This window comes from Amphiura filiformis, chromosome 1 (assembly GCF_039555335.1).
Source record: "Amphiura filiformis chromosome 1, Afil_fr2py, whole genome shotgun sequence".
Lineage (NCBI taxonomy): Eukaryota > Metazoa > Echinodermata > Ophiuroidea > Amphilepidida > Amphiuridae > Amphiura > Amphiura filiformis.
This window is the reverse complement of record NC_092628.1, coordinates 48393660-48416506: the sequence shown is the minus strand read 5'-3', so window position 1 is coordinate 48416506 and position 22847 is coordinate 48393660. Positions and strand designations below refer to the sequence as shown.

Below are 22847 nucleotides of genomic sequence, written 5' to 3'. Positions count from 1 at the left end.
ATTCTAGAGAAAGAATGAGGATATATAGTGTTGAAAAATCTTTTGTTGATTTCGAATGATAATGTCATGAAGTCGTAAATTTTAAGGTCAAATTCCTAAAACCAAAACAAAACATTGCGACGCAGATAATTCCCGACTTACGCAATTTCTTCATTATTATTATTTGTTTGAAATCTTTCCCAAACGTTCGTGCTACTTATGCATCAAACGGCTAATCTATCTTTACAAAACGCGTCTTTTTTTAGTAAACAAAAGGCTAAAAGATGGCATTACACTTATCCGCTCAACTGCCACGGTGCCCGAGTGGTAAAGCGCTAGACGCGTAATCGAAGAAAGTTTAGAATCGCTGGTTCGAGTCCCAACGAAGCCTGTGGAAACTTTTTTTCTTCAAAATTCATGATCGCATTCCGAAATGAGTCACTTGTCGGTAAATCATGTATCGTATCCTTAAATTTATCTGACTTTGAAGTGCAGAGCTCCCCGGGGCAGAGCTCCGAAATGTAGCTCAGTAGAGTGTGAAATCCTGCTGTGTGACTGCGTATTAGAATTATTAGAAAGAAAATTCTACAAGCTGTATCAAAATGATTGGTACCTATCAGTTTTCATGTTTATTGACAAGCCTGCATCTTCCAAATTCAGCGTTGTATCACAGTAAAATGGCCTCAATTTGTAGTTTATTATCGTTGACATTATTTGTCCACAAGTTAGGTGCATCCTATGTTGCTTTGTGATGCGGCAGTCCTGTCCATAATCCCAGAAAACTGACGGGTACCAATCATTTTGATACACCCTGTATCCAGTGACAGCAAAACAAGTACAAACATTCCCCACGTAATGTCAAGTTTTAAATCCATATCCCTTATATGTGACCGTACAGCACAAATGAGCCGTAAATGTCCTCAATTGTATTCTGAGTTACAGTGTAAAATGGGCATGAAGGTCATATTCATAGGTATTTCAATTTGGTGCTACGTGTATCTCATTAAATGAGGTACGTAGCACCAAATTGAGGTACCTATGAATACGACCTTCATGCCCATTTTACTGTAACTCAGAATACAATTGAGGACATTTACGGCTCATTCGTGCTGTACGGTCACATATTCGTCCTTCATAACAAGTTACATAAATTCATGAATAGACCGATTCCTGATATCACACGTGGATTATCTTGTTAAATTGCAATCATAACTAGTCAGGGGCTATTTTAGGCGGAAAAAGTCACTGCACGTTGGCAAGACAGTGCAGTTACATTTGTCGCAGTGGGCATTAGAGAGGGGTGGTAGCCACCCGCCGCCACTCCCCCCCGAGTTCTGAGATTTTTTTTTAAACCACGCGTTCAAAGCACTCATTTTGATGATACATTTGTGACCTCACGTAGACTTCTTTTAAACATGGGAGATTAGGCTGACCAGGCAGATGAGGCAAGGCAAATTTTTCAAATGGTCTCGCTAATTCAGTATCGAAGTTACGTAATGTTACTATGTCAACGGGATCACGCGCTAGAGTAATGAACCACGATCGAAATGATCACCACATAAAGTATATGGCACTCGAAGGCATACCAAAGTAGCGTGATCCGGTAACCAAGAGAATTACGTAACCACTTCGATGCTGAATTGACTACTATAATTACTTCACCAGAACAAATTTGCAATATTAATGCTAAAAGTAAAATGGTCTTAAAAGAGGATTCCTTGAGCATTTTTAAAAATTCAAATCTTTCAGAAATGTAAATTGTTATGACCATATTCGGAATCAGCATAAAGCAAAAGTTTTTCCATATTTAAAGCGAATTTTTGCCATAAATGAGTATAATAGATCCAGATCCACTGAACTGTGTTTTTTGTCAATTTGTTCCCGATATTAAGCCAGAGCATAGATTTTAAATCAAGTTCCCTAATTATCAGGCCTACATGCCATTATATAGGTTGCGCGCGTGCTTGCTTTTTGACTCTCGTCCAGGGGCGTATGATTATACCGGGCGCCGGGCCACCATGTTATTTCCAAATCACTGGACCCACTGACCTGCTATATCTGTACCGAGACACGAGCGCGGAGCACACAAAAAATTTCTATTTTAACGCTAATGGGTTAAAATACATACATACATACATACATATTTTATTTATTTCCATCATATCAAAATACATGCAGGCAAATTTAACAAAACGGCAAAAAAAGATGGCGGAGATGTATTAAAACAAAAGGCAAAAGCCTGAATTGAGCGTTACACCACCTTAAAAGAAATATTAGGCTAATTAATATAATACTAGAATTACAGAAATTAAGAATTACACTCAAATACAGATACATACATTTACACACACACACACAAACATATGTCTCAAGCAACAAAAGCAAGGTAATGTAGGAAAATAACTCACAGAAATAAATCATTTGATCAATAAGTCAGTATTACGTATGTGATAAGAAAAATAGTTTCAACTAATCCTAAACCAATTATATACATGTACCAAATACTGATACATAATTTACAACAAAGATATATTATATGTTTAGATTTTTCTCCATGAGAAAAGACGACAAACGCTTTTTAAAAGAATTTAAATTTCGAGCCGCTTTAATATCATGGGGGAACGAGTTCCAAAGTTTCGGTCCCAAAGTTAATACAGATTTAATTTTGTGTATTTCGAGTCTGTAATCAGTCTTGTTTCTCGTATCATATTTGTGAATACTTTCCAATTCTGTAAATAAATTATCAAATGATTGAGAAAGTAAACCAGTTTTATACTTATACATAAATATACCCAGTTCTTTGTTGTACAACTCGAAAATATTTAAGGTATTGTAGTTTTCAAACAAAGGCTTTGTATGGCATAGATAAGAGCTATTAGAGATGATTCTTAAAGCCCTTTTTTTGAAGTTTAAACATTTTCACAAGGTACTCTTTGCTGGCATTACCCCATAACAATATTCCATAGGTCATATAAGGCAAAATTAGGGAGCAGTACAATTGATACAATGATTGTTTTGGCAAGAAGTGCTTAACTTTATTTAAGACACCTATATTTCTCGAACACACCTTATAAATTTCATTTATCTGTGATTTCCACGTCAAATTCTCATCAATTGTTATACCTAAGAATTTTGCAGTAGAAACACGAGTTAATTTACAACCATCTAAGTGAATATCAGCATTTATTTGAGCGTGTTTTGTTCGATATGCTGTTCCTATAAGCATAAGGTTTGTTTTTGATGCATTGAGTGATAATTTATTGCATTTGAACCAATTGCATACTTCTTTTAACTCACAGTTCATTGTATCATAAAGCACATTTACATCACGATCAGTATGAAATACAGTTGTGTCGTCAGCAAATAAAATAAATGATAATAATTTGGATGTAAAACAAATATCATTCATATAAATTATGAAAAGTAATGGCCCCAGTATTGAACCCTGGGGCACACCACAAATTACAATTTCATTAGATTGGTTCCAGTCATATTTTACAAATCGTTCTCAGTCGATAGTTATTGATGGCAAGGAATCTTCTGTTCATGTTCTTGATGAGGGTGTACCTCAAGGTTCTGTTATTGGTCCTTTAGGTTTCACAATGTACTCATCCCCTTTGGAAAGCATAATTGATGCTCACGGAATTAGTAGAATGATCTATGCAGATGACACACAGGTTTATGATATTTTGAAAGATGATAAATCATCAGCTACAATTTCAGGATTGGAACTATGTGTTAGGGATATTAAAAACTGGTCTTCTGCTAATCATCTAAAGTTAAATCAAGACAAAACTGAAGTTCTTCATATTACATCACGCTTCAGATCCAGTGATAGTATTCCAACTGTGTGTATCGGCGATGCTCAGATTGAACCATCTTTAAATGCGCGCAATCTTGGTGTTCTGTTTGAAAATGATCTTAACATGGCATCTCATATAAATAATATGTGTCGATCTGCCTCTCATGCTCTTTACAAAATTAGCAGAATTCGTCAATATCTTGATCAACATACTACAGAAAAACTTGTTCATGCCTTCGTAACGTGTCGTTTGGATAATAACAACGGTTTTCTTTATGGTCTTCCTGATTCACAAATATCTAAGCTTCAACGCATTCAGAACTCAGCCGCCAGACTTGTAACACTTACAAAATCTCGTGATCATATATCTCCAATTCTCCGCGAACTACACTGGCTACCTATCAAATCCCGCATAACGTATAAGATTCTTCTTCTTACCTACAAATCTCTTCATGGACTTGCACCTCTTTATTTACAAGAACTTCTTCATGAATATAAGCCTACACGCAATCTTCGCTCTACTTCTCAATTTCTTCTTGTAACTCCACCAGTGTCAACTCAATCTTATGGTCAACGTTCATTTTCTTCTGCTGCAGCTGAGCTCTGGAACAATCTTCCTTACAATATTAAAATATCTAAGACTGTTGATCAATTCAAATGCTCTGTGAAAACATACTTGTTTAATGTTAAAAATGTTTAATGCTTCATTTCTATATCATGCCTGTAACCATGGTTACATTTTAAACTTGTTGTTCTGTTGTTATTTGGATACAGTTTTTTTTATGTAGCGCTTTGAGACTTAATTGTGTATTGCGCTTTATAAGCATGGTTTTATTATTATTATTATTATTATAGATGACACAACATTATTATACGATACATATTGTTTCCTATTAGAGAGATAATTTGAAAACCAATTGTGTGATACGCCACGAAAACCATAGTAGTACAGCTTACTGAGTAATATATCGTGGTCTATGGTATCGAAGGCTTTCGATAGATCCATAAAAATACCTAGTGTATACATATCATTATCTATAGCCTCACTTATGTCTTTTACAAAATCCAGAACAGCCATATATGTAGCATGCTTGTTTCGAAAACCATATTGTTTTTTGTACAGGATGTTATTTTTGGTCAAAAAATCATAACATCTATTGTGCATAATACGTTCCAAAATTTTGGAAAAACACGGTAACACAGAAACAGGCCTGTAATTACCAAATATTTCAGGGTTGTCCTTTTTGTAAATGGGCACAACTTTAGCTATCTTTAAATCGTTTGGAACAACTCCACTACCAAGAGATTGGTTAAAAAGTATTTTTAGGGGGTAGGAAATTTCATTTGCAATTTGTTTTACAATATCAGATTTTATATTATCATGACCCGGACTCTTTTTGCTTCCAAGTTAGTTTAGTTATTTCATCTTCGTCCGTTGGTTTTAAAAAACAAGTAGCACTGAAATAAGTTTTCTTAAGGTACGTGTTATAATCGCTTCCAGTATGTTTGATACTAGAAGATAACGAAGGACCTATGTTAGCGAAATACTTGTTAAATTCATTAACAATTTGTTTTGGATCTGTAATTGTTTTTCCATTTTGTACAAATTTATCAGAAATTGATTTTCGTGAAGACCTAATAATTGAGTTAAGAATTTTCCATGTATTTCTCATATTGTATAAACTGAAATGAGAAATGAGTAAAATTAAAACAATTCATGCCTCAAACCGGAACATACAATTTAATTTCGTTCTATTCATTTTTTAATAAAGTCGCTGCGCTGGTCATTTATATATAATCCCGTATAACTATTCGTTTTTGAGGTATATTATTATCACTTTGAACCGACGACAATATCATCAAAATGAATAGTTTCCGTTTTATTTTAACAAGTAACTATTCAAATTGACAAGATCTCCAACTCGTTATTTGACAAGATTACTCATTTCATTTTGACAATATTTTGTTATGTCACTCTCTAAGAGGATAAACTATACTCAAACTTTATAAGTTGACAAGAATCTTTTTATTCTGTAATAATTCTTTGGCGGTCAAGTTAGCTCAATCGATATTAGGCGTTCGACTATGGTGCGAGAGGTTGCGGGTTCGAATCCTGACGCGAAGGTGCCTAGTACGCTCTCTTGGAAAAATTGAGTTAGCATGAAATTCCCCTGGACAAGGAACTTACTGCTAATTGTCTCGTTGTAACCCTGATCCTGGTTGCGAAGGTTATTTGTGGAATGTATTGGGTGTGCGCTCTTGTAGCTGAATTGATGTTAAGGGGCGCACCATTAGATTCTCAGGAGGAGGGGGGGTAGGAAGTTTGGTTCGGGAAAATAATTTTTTTTCTCCAAAGGCGGCGACGTCTTTTTTTTTCGCCGCCGAAGGCGAAAAGTTTTTTTATTTTTTTATTTCGTACATTTATACACAGTTAGGTGGGGAAGTTTTTTATTTTTGTTTTTGCTCATGTAGTGGGTGAAGTTTTTTTTTTCTTCAAAAACTTCCTACCCCCACCCTGAGAATCTAACGGTGCGTCCCTAAATGGTTTATGTCATGATGTGGGGGCGTAGTGGTCAACGACAACATGTAAAATGTGCTGAGGCCTGTGGATCAAGGTCTGGGCGTTGTGCCGTAGCGCACTATAAATCACTGTTTTTTTTAATAATAAAGGAGATAATCCGTGTACCCAAGCGAGACTGACTACAATTTAGGGAAGGCGATAATATTTTGTGCCGGTCTTATTATAGTATGAATACCTTCCTCGACTCAGTACTTTAGATTTTATTTTTTACTGAATCTCTAAATGTAATTATGAGAAATATTATAAAAGTATACAATTTTAGAAAGGAACTGATGCTAGGAATCCAACTAGCATAACAGAATGAGCAGTTTATGAGAAAATCTCAAGCGCGCGAAAAATGTTCAGTTGCAGACCAGTGCAATTGTGCAATAAAAGTTGACGTTTTATGGCCGCTGTAGCTTTGGGTGTCGAGAGATGTATAAAACCAGTGGGGAATATATGTCTTTTTTTTAAAGTGTACATGATGTAATATTTTTGTCCTATTTTTTATTGTCATTGTCAATTTGTTATTGTCATACCATGGAGTATATAATTATTATGGTTTATAAAAAGTTACACCTCGATAAAAGTAAACATGTACACAGGTGTATACAATGTCATAAAATTACAATTTCTGTAAAATGTTTATCAGAAATGTTTTTTAATACCTAGCTGCAGCTCGATAAAGTACACAGCTGGTTTACTGATATCAAGTTAACCAAACGGTATTATGCTTAAAAATGTACAGCTCGATAAAAGTAATATGCACACATGTGTTTACAACGTCATAAAATTACAATCTCTGTAAAATGTTTATCAGAATTTTTTTTAATACCTAGCTGCAGCTCGATAAAGTACACAACTGGTTTACTGATATCAAGTTAACCAAACGGTATTATGCTTAAAAATTTACAGCTCGATAAAAGTAATATGCACACATGTGTTTACAACTTCATAAAATTACAATCTCTGTAAAATGTTTATCAGAATTTTTTTTAATACCTAGCTGCAGCCCGATAAAGTACACAGCTGGTTTACTGATATCAAGTTAACCAAACGGTATTATGCTTAAAAATGTTAATTATAATACAAAAACACACACAAACTCTGCATAGTTGCCCGGGGCAAGAAATAAAATTGGCTCTACAACCCCCACCACCACCACCACCCGAGAATATCTTAGACCCCCATTCTTGAAACAATTGCGCGCGGAGCGCACGAAATTTTGGACAAATGAGGCCTACCACTAATTAATTTTGGTTACTAATGGTTGAATATCGGTCTTAAAATGTTCTTTCAATTGATTTTGTGTTGAAATGCGAGCAAATTTTGACTTTCATCGCTTGGAGGGGCGCAGAATCGATGCTGAATCGGTCAATTTGGGGCCATCCTAAGGGTTGCGCCCGGGGCACGTTGCCCCCCTGCCGCCCTATCACTGCCGAAGCCTGCGATTTCTTGACATATCATACAGTTACGTACATTCTCAAAAAGTGATTGCAAATTGCACAAATTCGGCAAAGTTGCAACCAAATTTTATTACAAAAAAATTAAACACATTTTTTATGATATACTGCTTAACAGCGTACAGACAAATCGCCCTTCTATGCGTATGTATACGCCCAGCGGGATTAAATTAGCGAGCGCGATTCGAATCTGCCGCTGCAAGTCTTAAAAGGGGTTTCCTTGAACATGGTGAGGATTTTGCATCTCTTTCACACCAATTAAAGAAACTTTTGGTCATAAATTGGTCTAAAAGAAGAGATCCAGATCAACAACACTGAATTTTTTATTATCTGTCCTGCGTGCAATTCAGAGGGGTAATCCATGCGTGCAGTACGCACTCGTTGTAACTGGAATTTCTGACAAAATCTCGTTAGCGCAGCTCTTGCTTTTTGACTCTCGCCATCAGACGAAAGAGATACAGACCGTGTACAATCAGTCAAAGTCTCAGCATCACCCGATAATCATGATAATGAGAGCCGATTGTTCCACGAAATGCGACAGTCCAGACTGTTACGCAATTACAGCGTATTTTTACGGTCTATCGCATAATCGCGAAAGCACGCAACGCTGTATCGCGTATACGCGAAGGCACGCAATGCTGGCGTGATTGTTAGACACGGCACGATCGAATCGGCCCTCATGAATATGCGAGAACTCACATCATACAATACACGGGGACTTTGACTGGTTGTACGCGGCACAGTGTCAACACCCTGTATTATACATATTTTTTCCATACAGCTCTATACTCCGTTGAAATCATTAGTCTATTATTGACACAGATAAAGAAGTTTACATATGCAATCCCTCATTTCAAATATATAGTTTTGGTTTCTCTATTGTTCAGAAACCAAAAATCAAGGGATTAAAATGTGGAGATGAACTGGTATGCAATCATAACACTATTGTGCTGAGAGGACACAAGAGGGTATATATAATCAAAAGTATAATGGCCTATAACCATACGTATATAATAGCCTATTGTGCTAACATTTTCATTATCGATATCTATCAACGCGGACGACTTTTGATGTTCTCTGCCGTAGCTGGCACACTTCCATGACACCATAAAATTACACCGAGATTCGTTTGATTATGCATAGACATCATGTGCATATATTGAGGGGTGGGGGTGCGGATGTTTTGTTTATTTGTCTGAAATATAAACGATGCATGATGATGTAGATGATTTGATTATGAATTAGATTATTCCCCGGAAAGCACAACCCATACCTCTTACCTATGTTCCTCCGCCACCTATATATAACCTCCTCCCTCCCCTCCCCACACTCGATATCGACTCTTCCCTATTATTCCACTCCACTCTTGAGCCCCCTCTCCCCCCTCCTTCCTTCCCACTTCCAATGCTCTCTCCCCTCTGTTTCTCTTTCTCCCTTACCCTTACCCCTCCCCCACACACACATACCCTCTTTCCCTGGCGATCTCTCCTCTCTCTCTCTCTCTCTATTCTCTAATAAATAAATTGAATAAAAGTTAGTTTCAACCAGCTTTCTATGATATTGATCTTCCGTCATGCGACATGCACATAAATAGAATTGTGCATAATAGTGTTTATATCACTGAAGTCATAATCTGTCAAGTGCCTATTGTAATGTCTGTGGAAATATTTCGATGGTCTATATATTTTCACAGTGAAATCAACTTAATCGGCTAATTCGTAGTCTCAAGTCAATGCTTTCAAACTAAATCAATGCTTTCAAATGTAGACTGCTTTGTTCGACTTCTCTGCTCGTGAATATTGCACTGCGAAATTTAAACATTTCTTTTGTATACTTAGAGTAGGTAACTTCAAATCAAATAATTTTACGATCCACACCACTTATAAGAAACTGAAACCAAAACTGAAACTGACTGACACAAATGTTCGGTTTTAAACAAAAGGTAGAAACAATGAGTTCGATATCTTATGATTCAAGTGGTTAGGCAGGACAATAGGAAACCACGTGACCAAAACCAAAACTAAAACTATATATTTGAAATGAGGCATTGTGTTATAGGACTTGCACCTGGAACTTAACTGAATGGGCTAAACGTGTTCCTTTATACCTATAAAGTATAATTGTAATTCTCAAAATTAAATACATCACAAGTGTTTTACTTTGGATTTCAAAATCTTTACTTATAAAATGCAGTAAAAGATATCCACAGCAAGCTGCAAGGCCCCGCTCATTAGTGTATTGCTTTTCGAGTTAGTGTACTGGAAACAAAACCCTGGTTTTACCTGAAAACAAATCGATTTTCTTGTAATAGAACCATCATATGGGGTACTAGAGCATGCACAAATCGTAATAATGTGTAGAATATAGAAACTCTGTGGTATCTCATATGATATGGTCATGGTATGCTTAGCCTGAGTCGCTCGGCCTATCTCGAACAAAATCGCCATGCGTAGCTGTTGAAAAACGAGAGGATTCGCTGTACTATCACGGCAATTTTTGACACGAAGATATAGGGATGATGACGATGTGCGCGGTCTGTTGCTCTTTCGTCTGTGCTCTCGCCCCGATGTGTGTATTAGGGGTGGGCAGCGTTTTGGCCCGTTCTACTGGGTAAATTTTGTGCGGAGCACGAGAAAACTTTCCATTTACACCCCAATTCAAGGTTGAAAATTTGAAATATATTTACTCTATTTTGCCCCCCCAAATCATGATATACAATAATAATATTCTAGTTAATTTTTGCCGGTATAATTTTTGTCGCCTATATTGTGCATCTGATCTTCCCGAGGTTTTCACCCACGAGTGGGCGAAAAATTGGGGAGAAATTGGGGCATTGCCAGCTGTGTTGTAAGGAGATACTTGCTTGAATTGTTTCTCAAAATGAATGTTTGATTGATTGCCACAAACTTGTTTTGCAGATAATTTTTCTCAATTTGTCTTACTTTGTATGGAGCTTAATTTCCTAGTCATTGGTCGGGTTGAAACTTGAAAAGTATAGACATATTTTAAGCACGGATTTGTAATTCTCACTGCACGGATTTTCATTCTCACTGCACGAACGTGCCAGGAGACACGTTAAAATAGCTCCTGGCACAGGTGCCATTATGATATGATTATGAAAATCATTAACCACTAAATATGTTTTGAGTATATCCCTAAATCTATGAGTACGCTCAAGGAATTGCAAGGCCATACATTGCTTCGTGTATTTTGCTTAATTGCTTAGCTTCATGGTCAGTGAGCACATAATCTCACCCACTAAGTAAATGGGCCTTGCAATGGAAATTGCCTCGTGTACGCCCACCTTTACACCTAGAGAAGGTCGAGGAGGGTTAATAGAATAATACAATATAGAATGTTACACCACATTTCGCCATACTGCATTCTAGAAACGCTTGCTGTTAGAATAAGAAAAGTTTTAATGCTAATTTATTGCACATATTCTAGGGAAGTGTGATAACCTTTTTAAAATAACCGAGTGAGAGGGTTTTCAAGAAAATATTTTTCCTGTCAAAACTGAAGCATCCTCTGTATAAAAGAAAATATGAATATTAACTGCACATCATATATAACGATACCCAATTGTAGCACATTTGATGTCGTTTAAGAGGCAGAGAATTTTATTTCAATTTTATATACGCCAAAATATTTTTTTAATTGAGCAAGAATAAGGATAGAAAAAACCTTGAAAATTCTATGTGAATATTACATTAGACCCAACCAAAGATTACTGTTTCGTTTTTATGGTAATCTAATCTTTTATTTCCTAAAAAAACATTAAGGGTCTAATGTCGATTATTCACATACTTGATCAAAACATCGAACGTTTATACAAGAAAAATGGTAGGTTCCTCTATAGCATTGTACTGACCATGGAAATGTACTGACACACGAGCACGTGTCAAAATCGATATAATGTATTGTCCATATAGACGCCCATTTATCATATTTATTGTTGGATTTTTTTGTATAGGCCTATAGAACACGCATCAGTTAACAACAATTGAGCGCTAATAATACACATTGATGTTTTTAGGTAAATAAAATTCCAAAAAATTGCTTGTCACGTGGTAGGCCTATGTTGAAGTTGCGATTATATCTTCAAATAAGTTTCAAATTGATTGCAACAAGACAAGTGGCCGAGTGGTCTAAGGCGTTGGGTTCATAGTGTGTCCAAAGTAGTGCGCCGTGAGTTCGAACCCCGCCTCCGCCAAACTTTAATGAAGTAAAATTAAAATTAAAATTAAAATTTTACTTTAAAAAAATTTCATATTGGGGAAATGTGACTGGCAGAATTTATGTATGGCGTGGAGTGGTGTAATAGAATGTATATATTATTCTATTAACCCTCCTCGTCTTTGCATCTTCTCTAGGTGTTGGCGGCTTTTATTTGCACAATCGGGCGCTCAAAACACCAGGTTGGTGCTAGCGGGAAAACCAAAGATGGCCGACCAAATCCTGACCATGACTTGGCTCGTTGGGCTCCCTCATCCGCGGCCATTTAATTCGGAATTGGAACCGATTGATTCGGTGTTGAAATGAGCAAAATTTTGTCCTTTCATTATTGATGATATACATTTTTTCCCCCAAAGACCGAGGTCAAAATTTTCAATTGATCATCAGCTTTTCATCCCAGCTGCATACACTTTAAGTACATATCAGAAGATTTCTTTATAAAGTTTACTTCGAGGACTGGTAAACATCAAAAATATGAATTTTTAATCATTTGCCATAAAATGTGTATTATAAGGCCTATCGCGAATTTCAAAAAATCAAAATTATTTGATATAAGAAAGACATTATTCATATTCAGAATGCAATTCGATATGTCTGATGTGCTCTCATGTCCCACAAAAAATACTGCCGAAACGCTCATACCCACCAATTATTATTGAAAAATAACACTTTGATGTTTTGCAAAAAGTTCAATCTACAAATCATATACTTTGAAAACTTGCTCGATCGACAAAAGTATATCTGTGATATTTTAATTCTTCTACACACTCGCTATGAAATGATCAATGCAATTTTTGCCAAAGCTCACTACCATTCGCAAGATGCTGTGAACTACCAAATCGCAACAGTCTAAAATAGTTGCTAACCTTAATTAATTGATGTTTGGTGTGTTGCATTGTCATATTATTTTGATGGATATGGGCAGCAGTCCTGTAAGGAAGCCTACATGTTAAATGCCTTCAAACTTGAGCTTTGTCCTCTCCGATTGCCTTCTCCCGTCAGAGCAAAATGCACAGAAAACAACACTATTTTAAGAACAAATAATACTAAATTTTAGACCGTAACATTTTCCGACTAAGTCTTCCTCCTGATTTCAATACTGCTCTTACAAATATATAACTTATTTACTGACAATAGGGCACGTAATGAATTATGGAATAAATAGTAAATTCATGTAGGGAACTATCGGGTTGGAGGTTATCAGCCGTGCCAACCAATAGCTAGAATCACCTGAAATGTTGCCAAAACCGTGACACAGTGCTACCGAATACGTATTAAAGTCATACATGATGCAGTCATGTCTACAGTAGAATTCATCTCAACCTTTGCAGGACTTAAACCCCATTAAAAGCTATTAAACCAAGATAACACTCATTGAAACAGCTCAACTGATTAAATCGGATCTTCTCTGGTTGTGCACAAGTGTCTGTTTTACATGTGCGATATCGCAATAAAGCTGGTATTATAGCTTCAGTTGGGTAACCGATTATAAAGGAAACGCAAGGAAACAATGGTATGTGTACCTTTGTTCACGAAATGTTCACGTTTGTAAACCAGCATTCTTGAAAATGAGCAACATAATGATTGTAGACTTAACACGGTTTGGAAATAATATCTTCATATTTTTGGTGTTATCTGTCGTTTACATATCCTTCCTAAAACACAAAAGTGCGACCCTCTCCAAACACCTAAATTAGCTAAAAATTTAGGACATGTTACGAAACTATATTTTCTAGAATTTCATAGAATAGTTTAAATGTAGCTTGTACCGTTTTTTTGTGGCATCCTTCAGAACGGAGCGGTCCGTTACCAATATAGCTCAATATTTTCGGTCAAATCTCCATTCAATTAACACGGGGAGTTGGCTAGCTATGAGCTAGCTATGCTTTGCCCTCACTCATATTCTACGAAAGTGCGACCCCTTCTGAACATCTAACCTAGCTGTAATTTAGGTCATGTTAGAGAAATATATTTGCTAGAAGTTTGGAGAATAGTTTAAATATTGGCTGGTTATTTTTCACACAGTGATGTTAACTAGGCAATGCCCATATAACATACACTGTTTGTAGAGGTCACGCGTCAATGGTGAGAGCACTGTCCCTCGTTTCAAGTTTTCTGTTTCGGGAGCTCTATTGTTCAGAAACGAAAACGCAAGGGATTAAGTAGGATGGTGTGTAAGTTGACTTCATTGTTACGTTTGGCGCATCATGCTTCTCATTTGAAGAGGTAATAATAGGTGCTGTCAATCACACTTATGTCTGTCAATAAAGGTTGGATAAGTCAATTATATGCAACACTGGCGTCTCAAGTGGGCAATCTTAATCACTCTTACTTTAAAAAAAAAGGACCCCTGCCTCTTCTCCTCTCGCTTTCTTCTCTTTCTAGTCTGTCTGTCTCTCCCCTCCCCAACTCTCACCTGTGCCATCTTTTGAATTATGTGGATATCTGAATTATATTGGATGTTGTATTTCCTGTACCCTTCTCCCCCTCTCACTTTTTTAGCAGTAGGCCTATGATCAACGTTGAAAAATCAAAATAAACAGAATAAACTCCTCCCTCCCTCCCCTCCCCTCCCCTCCCCTCCCCTCCCTCCCCTCCCCTCCCCTCCCCTCTCCCTCCCTCTCCTCTCCTCTCCTCCTCTCCTCTCCCTCTCTCTCTCCTCTCCTCCTCTCCTCTCCTCTCCTCTCCTCTCCTCTCCTCTCCTCTCCTCTCCTCTCCTCTCCTCTCCTCTCCTCTCCTCTCCTCTCCTCTCCCTCCTCCTCTCCTCCTCTCCTCTCCTCCTCCTCTCCTCTCCTCTCCTCTCCTCTCTCCTCTCTCTCCTCTCCTCTCCTCTCCTCTCCTCTCTCTCCTCTCCCTCTCCCTCCTCTCCTCTCTCTCCTCTCCTCCTCTCCTCTCCTCTCCTCTCCTCTCCCTCCTCCTCTCCTCTCCTCTCCTCTCCTCTCCTCTCCCCCTCCCCCCCCCTCCCCTCCCCTCCCCTCCCCTCCCCCCCCCCCCCCCCCCTCCCCTCCCCTCCCCTCCCCTCCCCTCCCCTCTCCTCTCCTCTTCTCTCCTCTCCTCTCCTCTCCTCTCCTCCTCTCCTCTCCTCCCTCCTCTCCTCTCCTCTCCCTCTCCTCTCCTCTCCTCTCCTCTCCCTCTCCCTCTCCCTCTCCCCTCCTCCTCTCCTCTCCCTCTCCTCTCCCTCTCCTCTCTCTCTCCTCTCTCCTCTCCCTCTCCTCTCTCCTCTCCTCTCCTCTCCTCTCCTCTCCTCTCCTCTCTCCCTCTCCTCTCCTCTCCTCTCCTTTCCTAGCCCTCCCCTCCTCCCCCCCCCTCCCCTCCCTTCCCCTCCCCTCCTCTCCTCCTCCTCCCCTCCCCTCCCCTCCCTCCCCTCTCCCCCTCCCTCCCCTCCCCTCCACCAGATCATCTCCTCGTCTAGCATCCCCACTCTCTCATATTGGCCTAATATACATTTAAAATAGATTTTGAGTCTGGCAATTTTGCCTGAAGCAATTATCAGATTACCAATTCCAATGAAAGAAATCCTATTAGTTTCACTTCAACGCACTTCTCTGGTGTTGCATATTACCAAGTTTTAAGGTGTATTTGGGACGAAAACAATTCCCCGTTTAATCGCTACATAATCATAATATAACCGATTTTTGCGCGATTGCACGAACAAGTACGTAATTCTTGGCAACACTGATTACTCGTGTTAATGTATATATTTCTACGTTGGGCAATTTTCACAATCTACTCCCGCTTAGGCTGGAGTACCTATACACCCAACGCAAGTCAATTGAAGCCGTACAATTTATCGCGAATTTACGACCGTAAAATTTAGACACTTCTTTTGTCTAGATTAGCATCAACCCTCTCATCTCACTTTTTTCCTGCCAGAAATTAACATAACTCCCGAAACCGAAACAGAAGTTATCTTCGTTCAACTTTTCTGTAGTCAACAAAAGACTAGAATAAAAGGATTGTTCACACGTACCATGCTAACACTTCAAAATAACAATGAGATCCGAAACCGAAACCGGAAACCGAAACAGAAAAGATGAAAGGACCCTGTGTATTGGGTATAGGAAAACGGACAGTAACTGCAGTATGATAATAATTACATTGTGATTCATGTTGTATGCCCATGCACAAAAGTAATGAGATAAAGGAGATAAGAATTGGAGATGACCATTGATATCAACTAAATACTAGACTTGAATTGCGTGTGATCAGAGCTAGCGTGTGATGAACTCAGCTCATAATGCAAGGTTACTCGAGAACTCTAGCTTCGAATTTGCACATATGTGAAGATCTGAGCAGAGCAAATTCGTGGCTAGACTTCTCGAGCAAGGTAGGCCTATTTTATTTTACCAATCTAAAATTTTGAAAGATAAAAAAGTTGATGCACTTACCTCCAAAAATGCCGAAACTCATGATCATGATGATCGTGATGATCATAAGTACATTCATTTTTAGTGCGAACATTTTAGTTGTATAACGGCCTGAAGCAAATCAAATCTGTTGTCGTGAAGGTAAGAACACTGAAACAGCAGGTAGTATCGCCAGGTATATTGTTTGGCTCACTGACTCCACACAATGCTGAATGCAGTTAGCAATGGATTATTTAATCATCCGTAACCCAATCAATAGCTCTCAATATCATAATCCTGCCGATGATTATGTGTATTACACTGCTCCATAGACAATGTGTTGTAATTTCGTTCTGGTGCACCACAACGAAATTCAAATTTGGCGATATTTTTGCTAAACGAATTAATCTGCAAGAAATATTTGGTACATAAACATTATGTAGCCAGAGGTATCCAGTGGTGTAAAAATCTCAACTTTTTTGGGAAAAGTGGGGGATGAGGCTGTGGATCACGAAATGCCCCTTTAAATGGGTTGAATAATCGACTTTTTATAGTGTATATCATGATGATTGCGCATTGCGTATAGTCTTTGATGTTTACGCGACTTTGTTGCATCTAGAAAGTGCATAGCTGGAGTGAAAGCTAAACTGCGCAACACCCTGACTGCGTGAGAGAATTCTTGTCAAATATTTTTCATTACTACAGATAGGGCGTTCGCAAACACGGTCTATCTGCTTTGAAAACATATATTTTAATTAATACAATTTAATACTTAAGTATACCCAATGCCCATGATTACACGCAACTCTGTAAAACTTGACGAGCCGTGAATGTTATAATGTTGAAAATTTCAGGCAAAAAACGTTTGATTAGTTTCTGTATGTATCGGCTACTATATATAATTATTATGCACATTCCATGTCACGGAAATAATGTCGAAGTTACACCAGACAGGGTAAGCCATGAGTAACGTGCCGAACGTACATTTTTAAGTATTTGCATAAAATTATACGGGATTTTTAAAGCCATTATGATGTAGGCCTGTACCGGTAACTCTTTTGCATGACATTTTAAGTTTGTTAGTGATATTGAAGGTAAAATGATCATGACACAGAATTCGAACCCAGAGCGAAGTGCAAAATATAATAAAACTATTACTTTTTCGTGCGGGCTACCAACGGGCTTATATCACGGGTGGCTCGATGTTGAAATTTACCAAAACTCAGTTGTAATATTTTCATTTGGTTACATACTGCAGTTACTGTCCGTTTTCCTATACACAATACACAGTGCTCTTTCCCATTGACACGTGACCTCTACAAATAGCCCTACGTTAAAAGTATGGGGATATGACTAGTTAACGTCGCTGTGTGAAAAATAACCGGCCAATATTAAAAGTACTCTTCTAAAGTTCTAGAAAATATAGTTTTTAACATGTCCTAAATTTTTAGCTAATTTAGATGTTTGGAAATATTCGTACTTTGGTGTTTTAGTTAATGTTATAGGTAATAGTATATTGCCTAGTTAACGTCGCTGTGTGAAAAATAACCGGCCAATATTAAAAGTACTCTTCTAAAATTCTAGACAATATAGTTTTGTAACATGTCCTAAATTTTTAGCTAATTTAGGTGTTTGGAGAGGGTCGCACTTTTGTGTTTTAGGAAGGATATGTAAACGACAGATAACACCAAAAATATGAAGAAATTATTTCCAAACCGTGTTAAGTCAACAGTCATTATGTTGCTCATTTTCAAGAATGCTGGTTTACAAAAAGCACGCCATTGTCTCATTTCGTAAACAAAGGTACACATACCATTGTTTCCTTTCGTTTCCTTTATAATCGGTTACCCAATTGAAGCTATAATATCTGCTTTATTGCGATATCGCACATGAAAACAGACACTTGTGCACAACCAGAGAAGATCCGATTTAATCAGTTGAGCTGTTTCAATGAGTGTTATCTTGGTTTAATAGCTTTTAATAGGGTTAAGTCCTGCAAAGGTCGAGATGAATTCTACTGTAGACATGACTGCATCATGATGGGTGTTTATCTTTCTTTGGGCCGGTTAGTTCCGGCACTGCTGTCGCGGCCAGAATATCGGGTTATATAAACGGTATATAATAAGGCCATGGTATAAATCGCTTTAATAACATATAAAAAACATTTTAGAAAACTTACTGCAATACAAAAACATGATTCTAACTTTCATTATACTGTTTATTAATTTGTAACGTTTTGACCATCCCCTCATCAAAGTATTTATGAACATTCCCTAATGCATAGGCTACTCCGTAATATAATGTTCATGAGTAGAATTCGTATAGTCTAAAATAAAATACCACCTCTGATTAACTAAATTTGCTTTTTTTAAATTTCATATTAGGGAAATAGGGCTGAGCGAATTTATGTATGGTGTAGGGAGGAGTGCTAATTATCTGGAGCGCATCGCCCGGTTAATAATTACATTATGCAGCAGAGACACTGAAATGAATACCCGGGATCGATACACGTGAATGTGCTATGCACGATTTGATATTCAGACGATAAATCTTTGGATACCGGGGTAGAAAATGATGAATATCTCCCGTAATTGATTTAGTCTAAAGAAGCCAGATTTTGTTCCCTGCACTTGAATATACGTGTTCAACGGATATGATAGTCGTTAGCTTGCGTCTTGAGAAAGAACCATTGCGTATTGAACTCAAAAACTGACAAAAATATTCTGATTTTATATGTGCCGTATATAGCGTAGCTGCACTCACTCGTGCAAGCAGTCTAAAAGCATATGACCATTGACCTCATCAATGGCGCATACATGCTCACTCACACACAGAGAGGTCAATTACCAGGCTATTGTCAGTAGCCTTAGTCGAATGTCCCTCGGCTCATTATGCGTCTCAAAGGTCGGAACAAAATGGCCATGCGTAGCTGTGGATTCAACCTACCATGGCGATTTCTGCCATGAAGATATCGGGGCGATGACACTGTGCACCACAGATAAAAACACAAAATTGTTCCAATATCTGTGAGCGCACACACTCCCTCGTCGCCAAGACTAGTGACCACTGACCTCTATACATGGATAGCGGGCCGCACGTAAAAGGATAGTCGCCGATTGAAAACACTAACTATGGCTTTTTGCCCTCACCAATATGTCTTTTGGAGGACGATTTGGACTATTATTTGTTTACGCCGCCTTCGGAAATGATTTTTTTTTAATTTTAATTTTAATGAATACCTTTATACAGAGTTGGGTGGGGATTTTTTGTACTCATCAGTGAGGTGATGTTTCTTCTTTTTTTTTTTCTTTTTTTTTTTGCTCTCGGCCAATATGGCGACCAAGTGGTTTCACTTTTTCGGTCGCCACCCGCTCTATCCATGTATAGACGAATCCAACGAGCCAAGTCATGGTCAGGATTTGGTCGGCCATGACGGGTCCCCGCATGCACCAAACTGGTGTAGTGACTGCTCAATTGGGTGGATTGAAGCCGCTTAAAATTCGATGTTAGGATTTTTTGTGTTGTACACTGTCATTATTCTTTTGTCTACGTGTAACACAGGTGATAGAATGCAGTTTACAATACCCTCCAAGGCCGCATCATTTCACATTTTAGGTGAGATGGAGCCGACGGGGACCCAACTTTGGCAGCCATTGAGGTGTAGGAATGCGTGAAATTGGATTCGTCTATAGAGGTCAGTGCTAATGACATCAGGCAGCTGGACGGTCGAGTGGGCCTATATACCGTAAAACCCCGTCTACAAGGATATACCCAAGAAACGCCCTCAATAAAATTGGTTGCTTGTTGTATTTGGAGTTTGAGCAAATATATACTGGCACTGGGTGGCTATGCATTCCATCTAAGTATGTTGTAACACCAATCAATTGTATTGACATAATAACGACTGTTTCGTATATCAGGATCGTATAGCTCAATTGATAGAGCGTCAGACTTTGGAACTGAAGACATGCTGAAGAGAGCATGGTCCGGGCACCGGTTCGGTTTTTTTCATTCTCGTTTAATTTTAACTTTTGACATGTTCTTTTTATCTTTCTTCAAATCTACCTTTCTACTTTTAATTTTAGGTGCGTTTTTTTTTTTTTTTTTTTTTAGTTTTTTGATAGTTTTTTTAGTAATTTTGTGGTTTTATAGAAACTAGTAAAAGCATTTATTCTAAATAATAGCGAAACCCACGGTTAGACAGATGTGTTGTAACTACTTGTCTGTCCTCGTCTTTGCAATAAAACCTATGTTGCACCTTTGTGCCATCCCAATTCTTGAGGTAGGGTGCGTTTTTGGCTTAAGCACGATTTTGTTTCTACTTGAAATGAAATCAAAATAAATATTGTTCTATTGCCACAATTGCAGTTTTTTCAATAAAAAAAATAGATGAGGAATAATAATTATTCCATATTTGAATCTATTGTCCCATCAAGAATAGAGTGTCTTCAAAAACTTCAATCAATTCATCTGACAAAGGAAACTATTCTGGTCATTCAATTTTGTTTCGCTTGCACCTGTTATATCACAGGCGTTGGTAGAGAAGGCACACTTCTCTTGTCTTCACCGAAGTAGTGATGTAAACACTAACATGATTAATTACCATAGCTAGCAATGGACATACACTATTTTTGTTCCACTTGAACCCATACTATAGGCTATTCGCTGTCGATGTGACGTAATTAATCGGATTAACTACCATAGCAATTGATGAATACAATTTCGAATATATAGCCCTGCACTTCATCGTTCACGTGGCACCTATGCATTAAACCATAGTTGTCAAAGAAATGCTAATCACTCGCCATGTAAGATTAGTATTTATGAAAAGAGTGGTATTCAATCTATGTTTGGTGACATACGCGGGTGATTAGTGCAATCTGCTTGATGGTAGTTATTGCGATTATTACGTCACTTCGACAGCGAATTGTAGTATAGACGAATCCAACAAGCCAAGTGATGGTCAGAATTTATTCGGCCATTATACGCTGGTGAAGTTGCGTAATTAATCGGATTAATTACCATAGCAATAGGTGAAAACAATTTTGAACATATCGCGCTGCGCTACAAGCAGGTTACACTCATCACCTGTACTGTGTATGTCTGCAATCATAGATTGAATACAATACTGGTCTTTTCAAAGATCTTACAGGTGCAGCATATGGTCCAATGAAGAGGTACCGCCTGAACGTATCAGTGTATAACGCGGTATATTCAAAAATTGTTTTCACCTATTGCTATGGTAGTTAATCCGATTATTACGTAACTTCGCCAGCGTATTGGAATAAAATGGGAGGATGTGAGTTCATTTGGGCAATGTCGGAGATAGGTCACAATCGATGTGGAGAGATGAGAGGTCCGACCAACAGCCATAGCGATTCAACTAATTCCAGCGGACGGTCTGTGGCTAGTAAGGAATCGTCTTTGACCACATGCGCAGATCTGTCTCGTCAGGAAGATATTTAATATCCCGAATTTATAATAGGCCTATGCCTACCAGTTCCATCGTATAACCGATCTGCTAGAGAATATTTGTTACCATGTTTAATAAATTCGTATTTATCGTATAATAAAATGTAGCCAAATGTATATTATGTGTCACACGGTTTTCTGCTGAACCACTAGCAGGCTATGTTACCACATCTATGACAATGACAAAGGTGAATTTTGATGATTTTTACGATCGTACAGATCAGCAAATCACTAAATGGGTCTTTAATTCACTCCTCTCCTTATACTGCCAATATTATATGAATCAAAAAAAAATAAAGAAAAAATAAAATTAAACAAGAAAAAAAGACAAAGAAAAGAAACAATAAAAGAAAAACAATAGAATAAATTAAACTAAATATGAAAAAAATGATCACGAAAGGAGTCTTTAGAAAATGCAAGAAAATATAAATGAAAAGTTTGAACAATATTTTGTTTATAAAAGTTTGTGTGACCGTGATGAGGCTCGAACTCACCATCTTCCGATCTAAAGAACCAAAGTCTTATGCCTTGCCAAGTGAGCTATGCTCGTGAGATGCGAAATAAAGATAAAATAATACATTGTATACCTGCTTGTGTCGGTAAATGATTTGCTCAAATTCCATAATGATATAATATTGTGGAGGGCGCTAGCGTGAAATATGCTATCATCACAGTCGCTTCTATTCCTTATAGACGGGTTTCTACGGTATATGATCTTTTTCTGGGGTCTGTGGTTGAAAAATAATCCAAGTACCTCCCGAGGGTTTCACATCATCGATGTTAATAAATTCCTATTGTTCCTACGTAAGAAAATGAACCAATGGACGTGATGAATAAACATCGTATTTTTGGATCATTGTGGCTGTATAGAAATTAAATGTCAGTAGTATGGTGCTTAGATACATACTTTAAAAACAATCATGTTGGCAGGGTATCACCAATAGGTCTGGATTAGTGTAGATTGATAATCATTTACACGAGAACACAAG

The 22847-nt window shown here is 37.8% G+C and overlaps 1 protein-coding gene across 1 annotated transcript in view; it reads right to left on the bottom strand.

Moving 5' to 3' along the window:
• LOC140148084 (neuronal acetylcholine receptor subunit non-alpha-3-like) overlaps positions 1-16683 on the bottom strand; it is a 32517-nt gene extending 15834 nt beyond the window's left edge. The window contains exon 1 of the mRNA XM_072169941.1: positions 16429-16683. Within this exon, the coding sequence (XP_072026042.1) occupies positions 16429-16501 (73 nt within the window). The 5' untranslated portion in view covers positions 16502-16683. The remainder of the gene's footprint in view (positions 1-16428) is intronic.
• Between the last annotated feature and the right edge of the window lie 6164 nt (positions 16684-22847).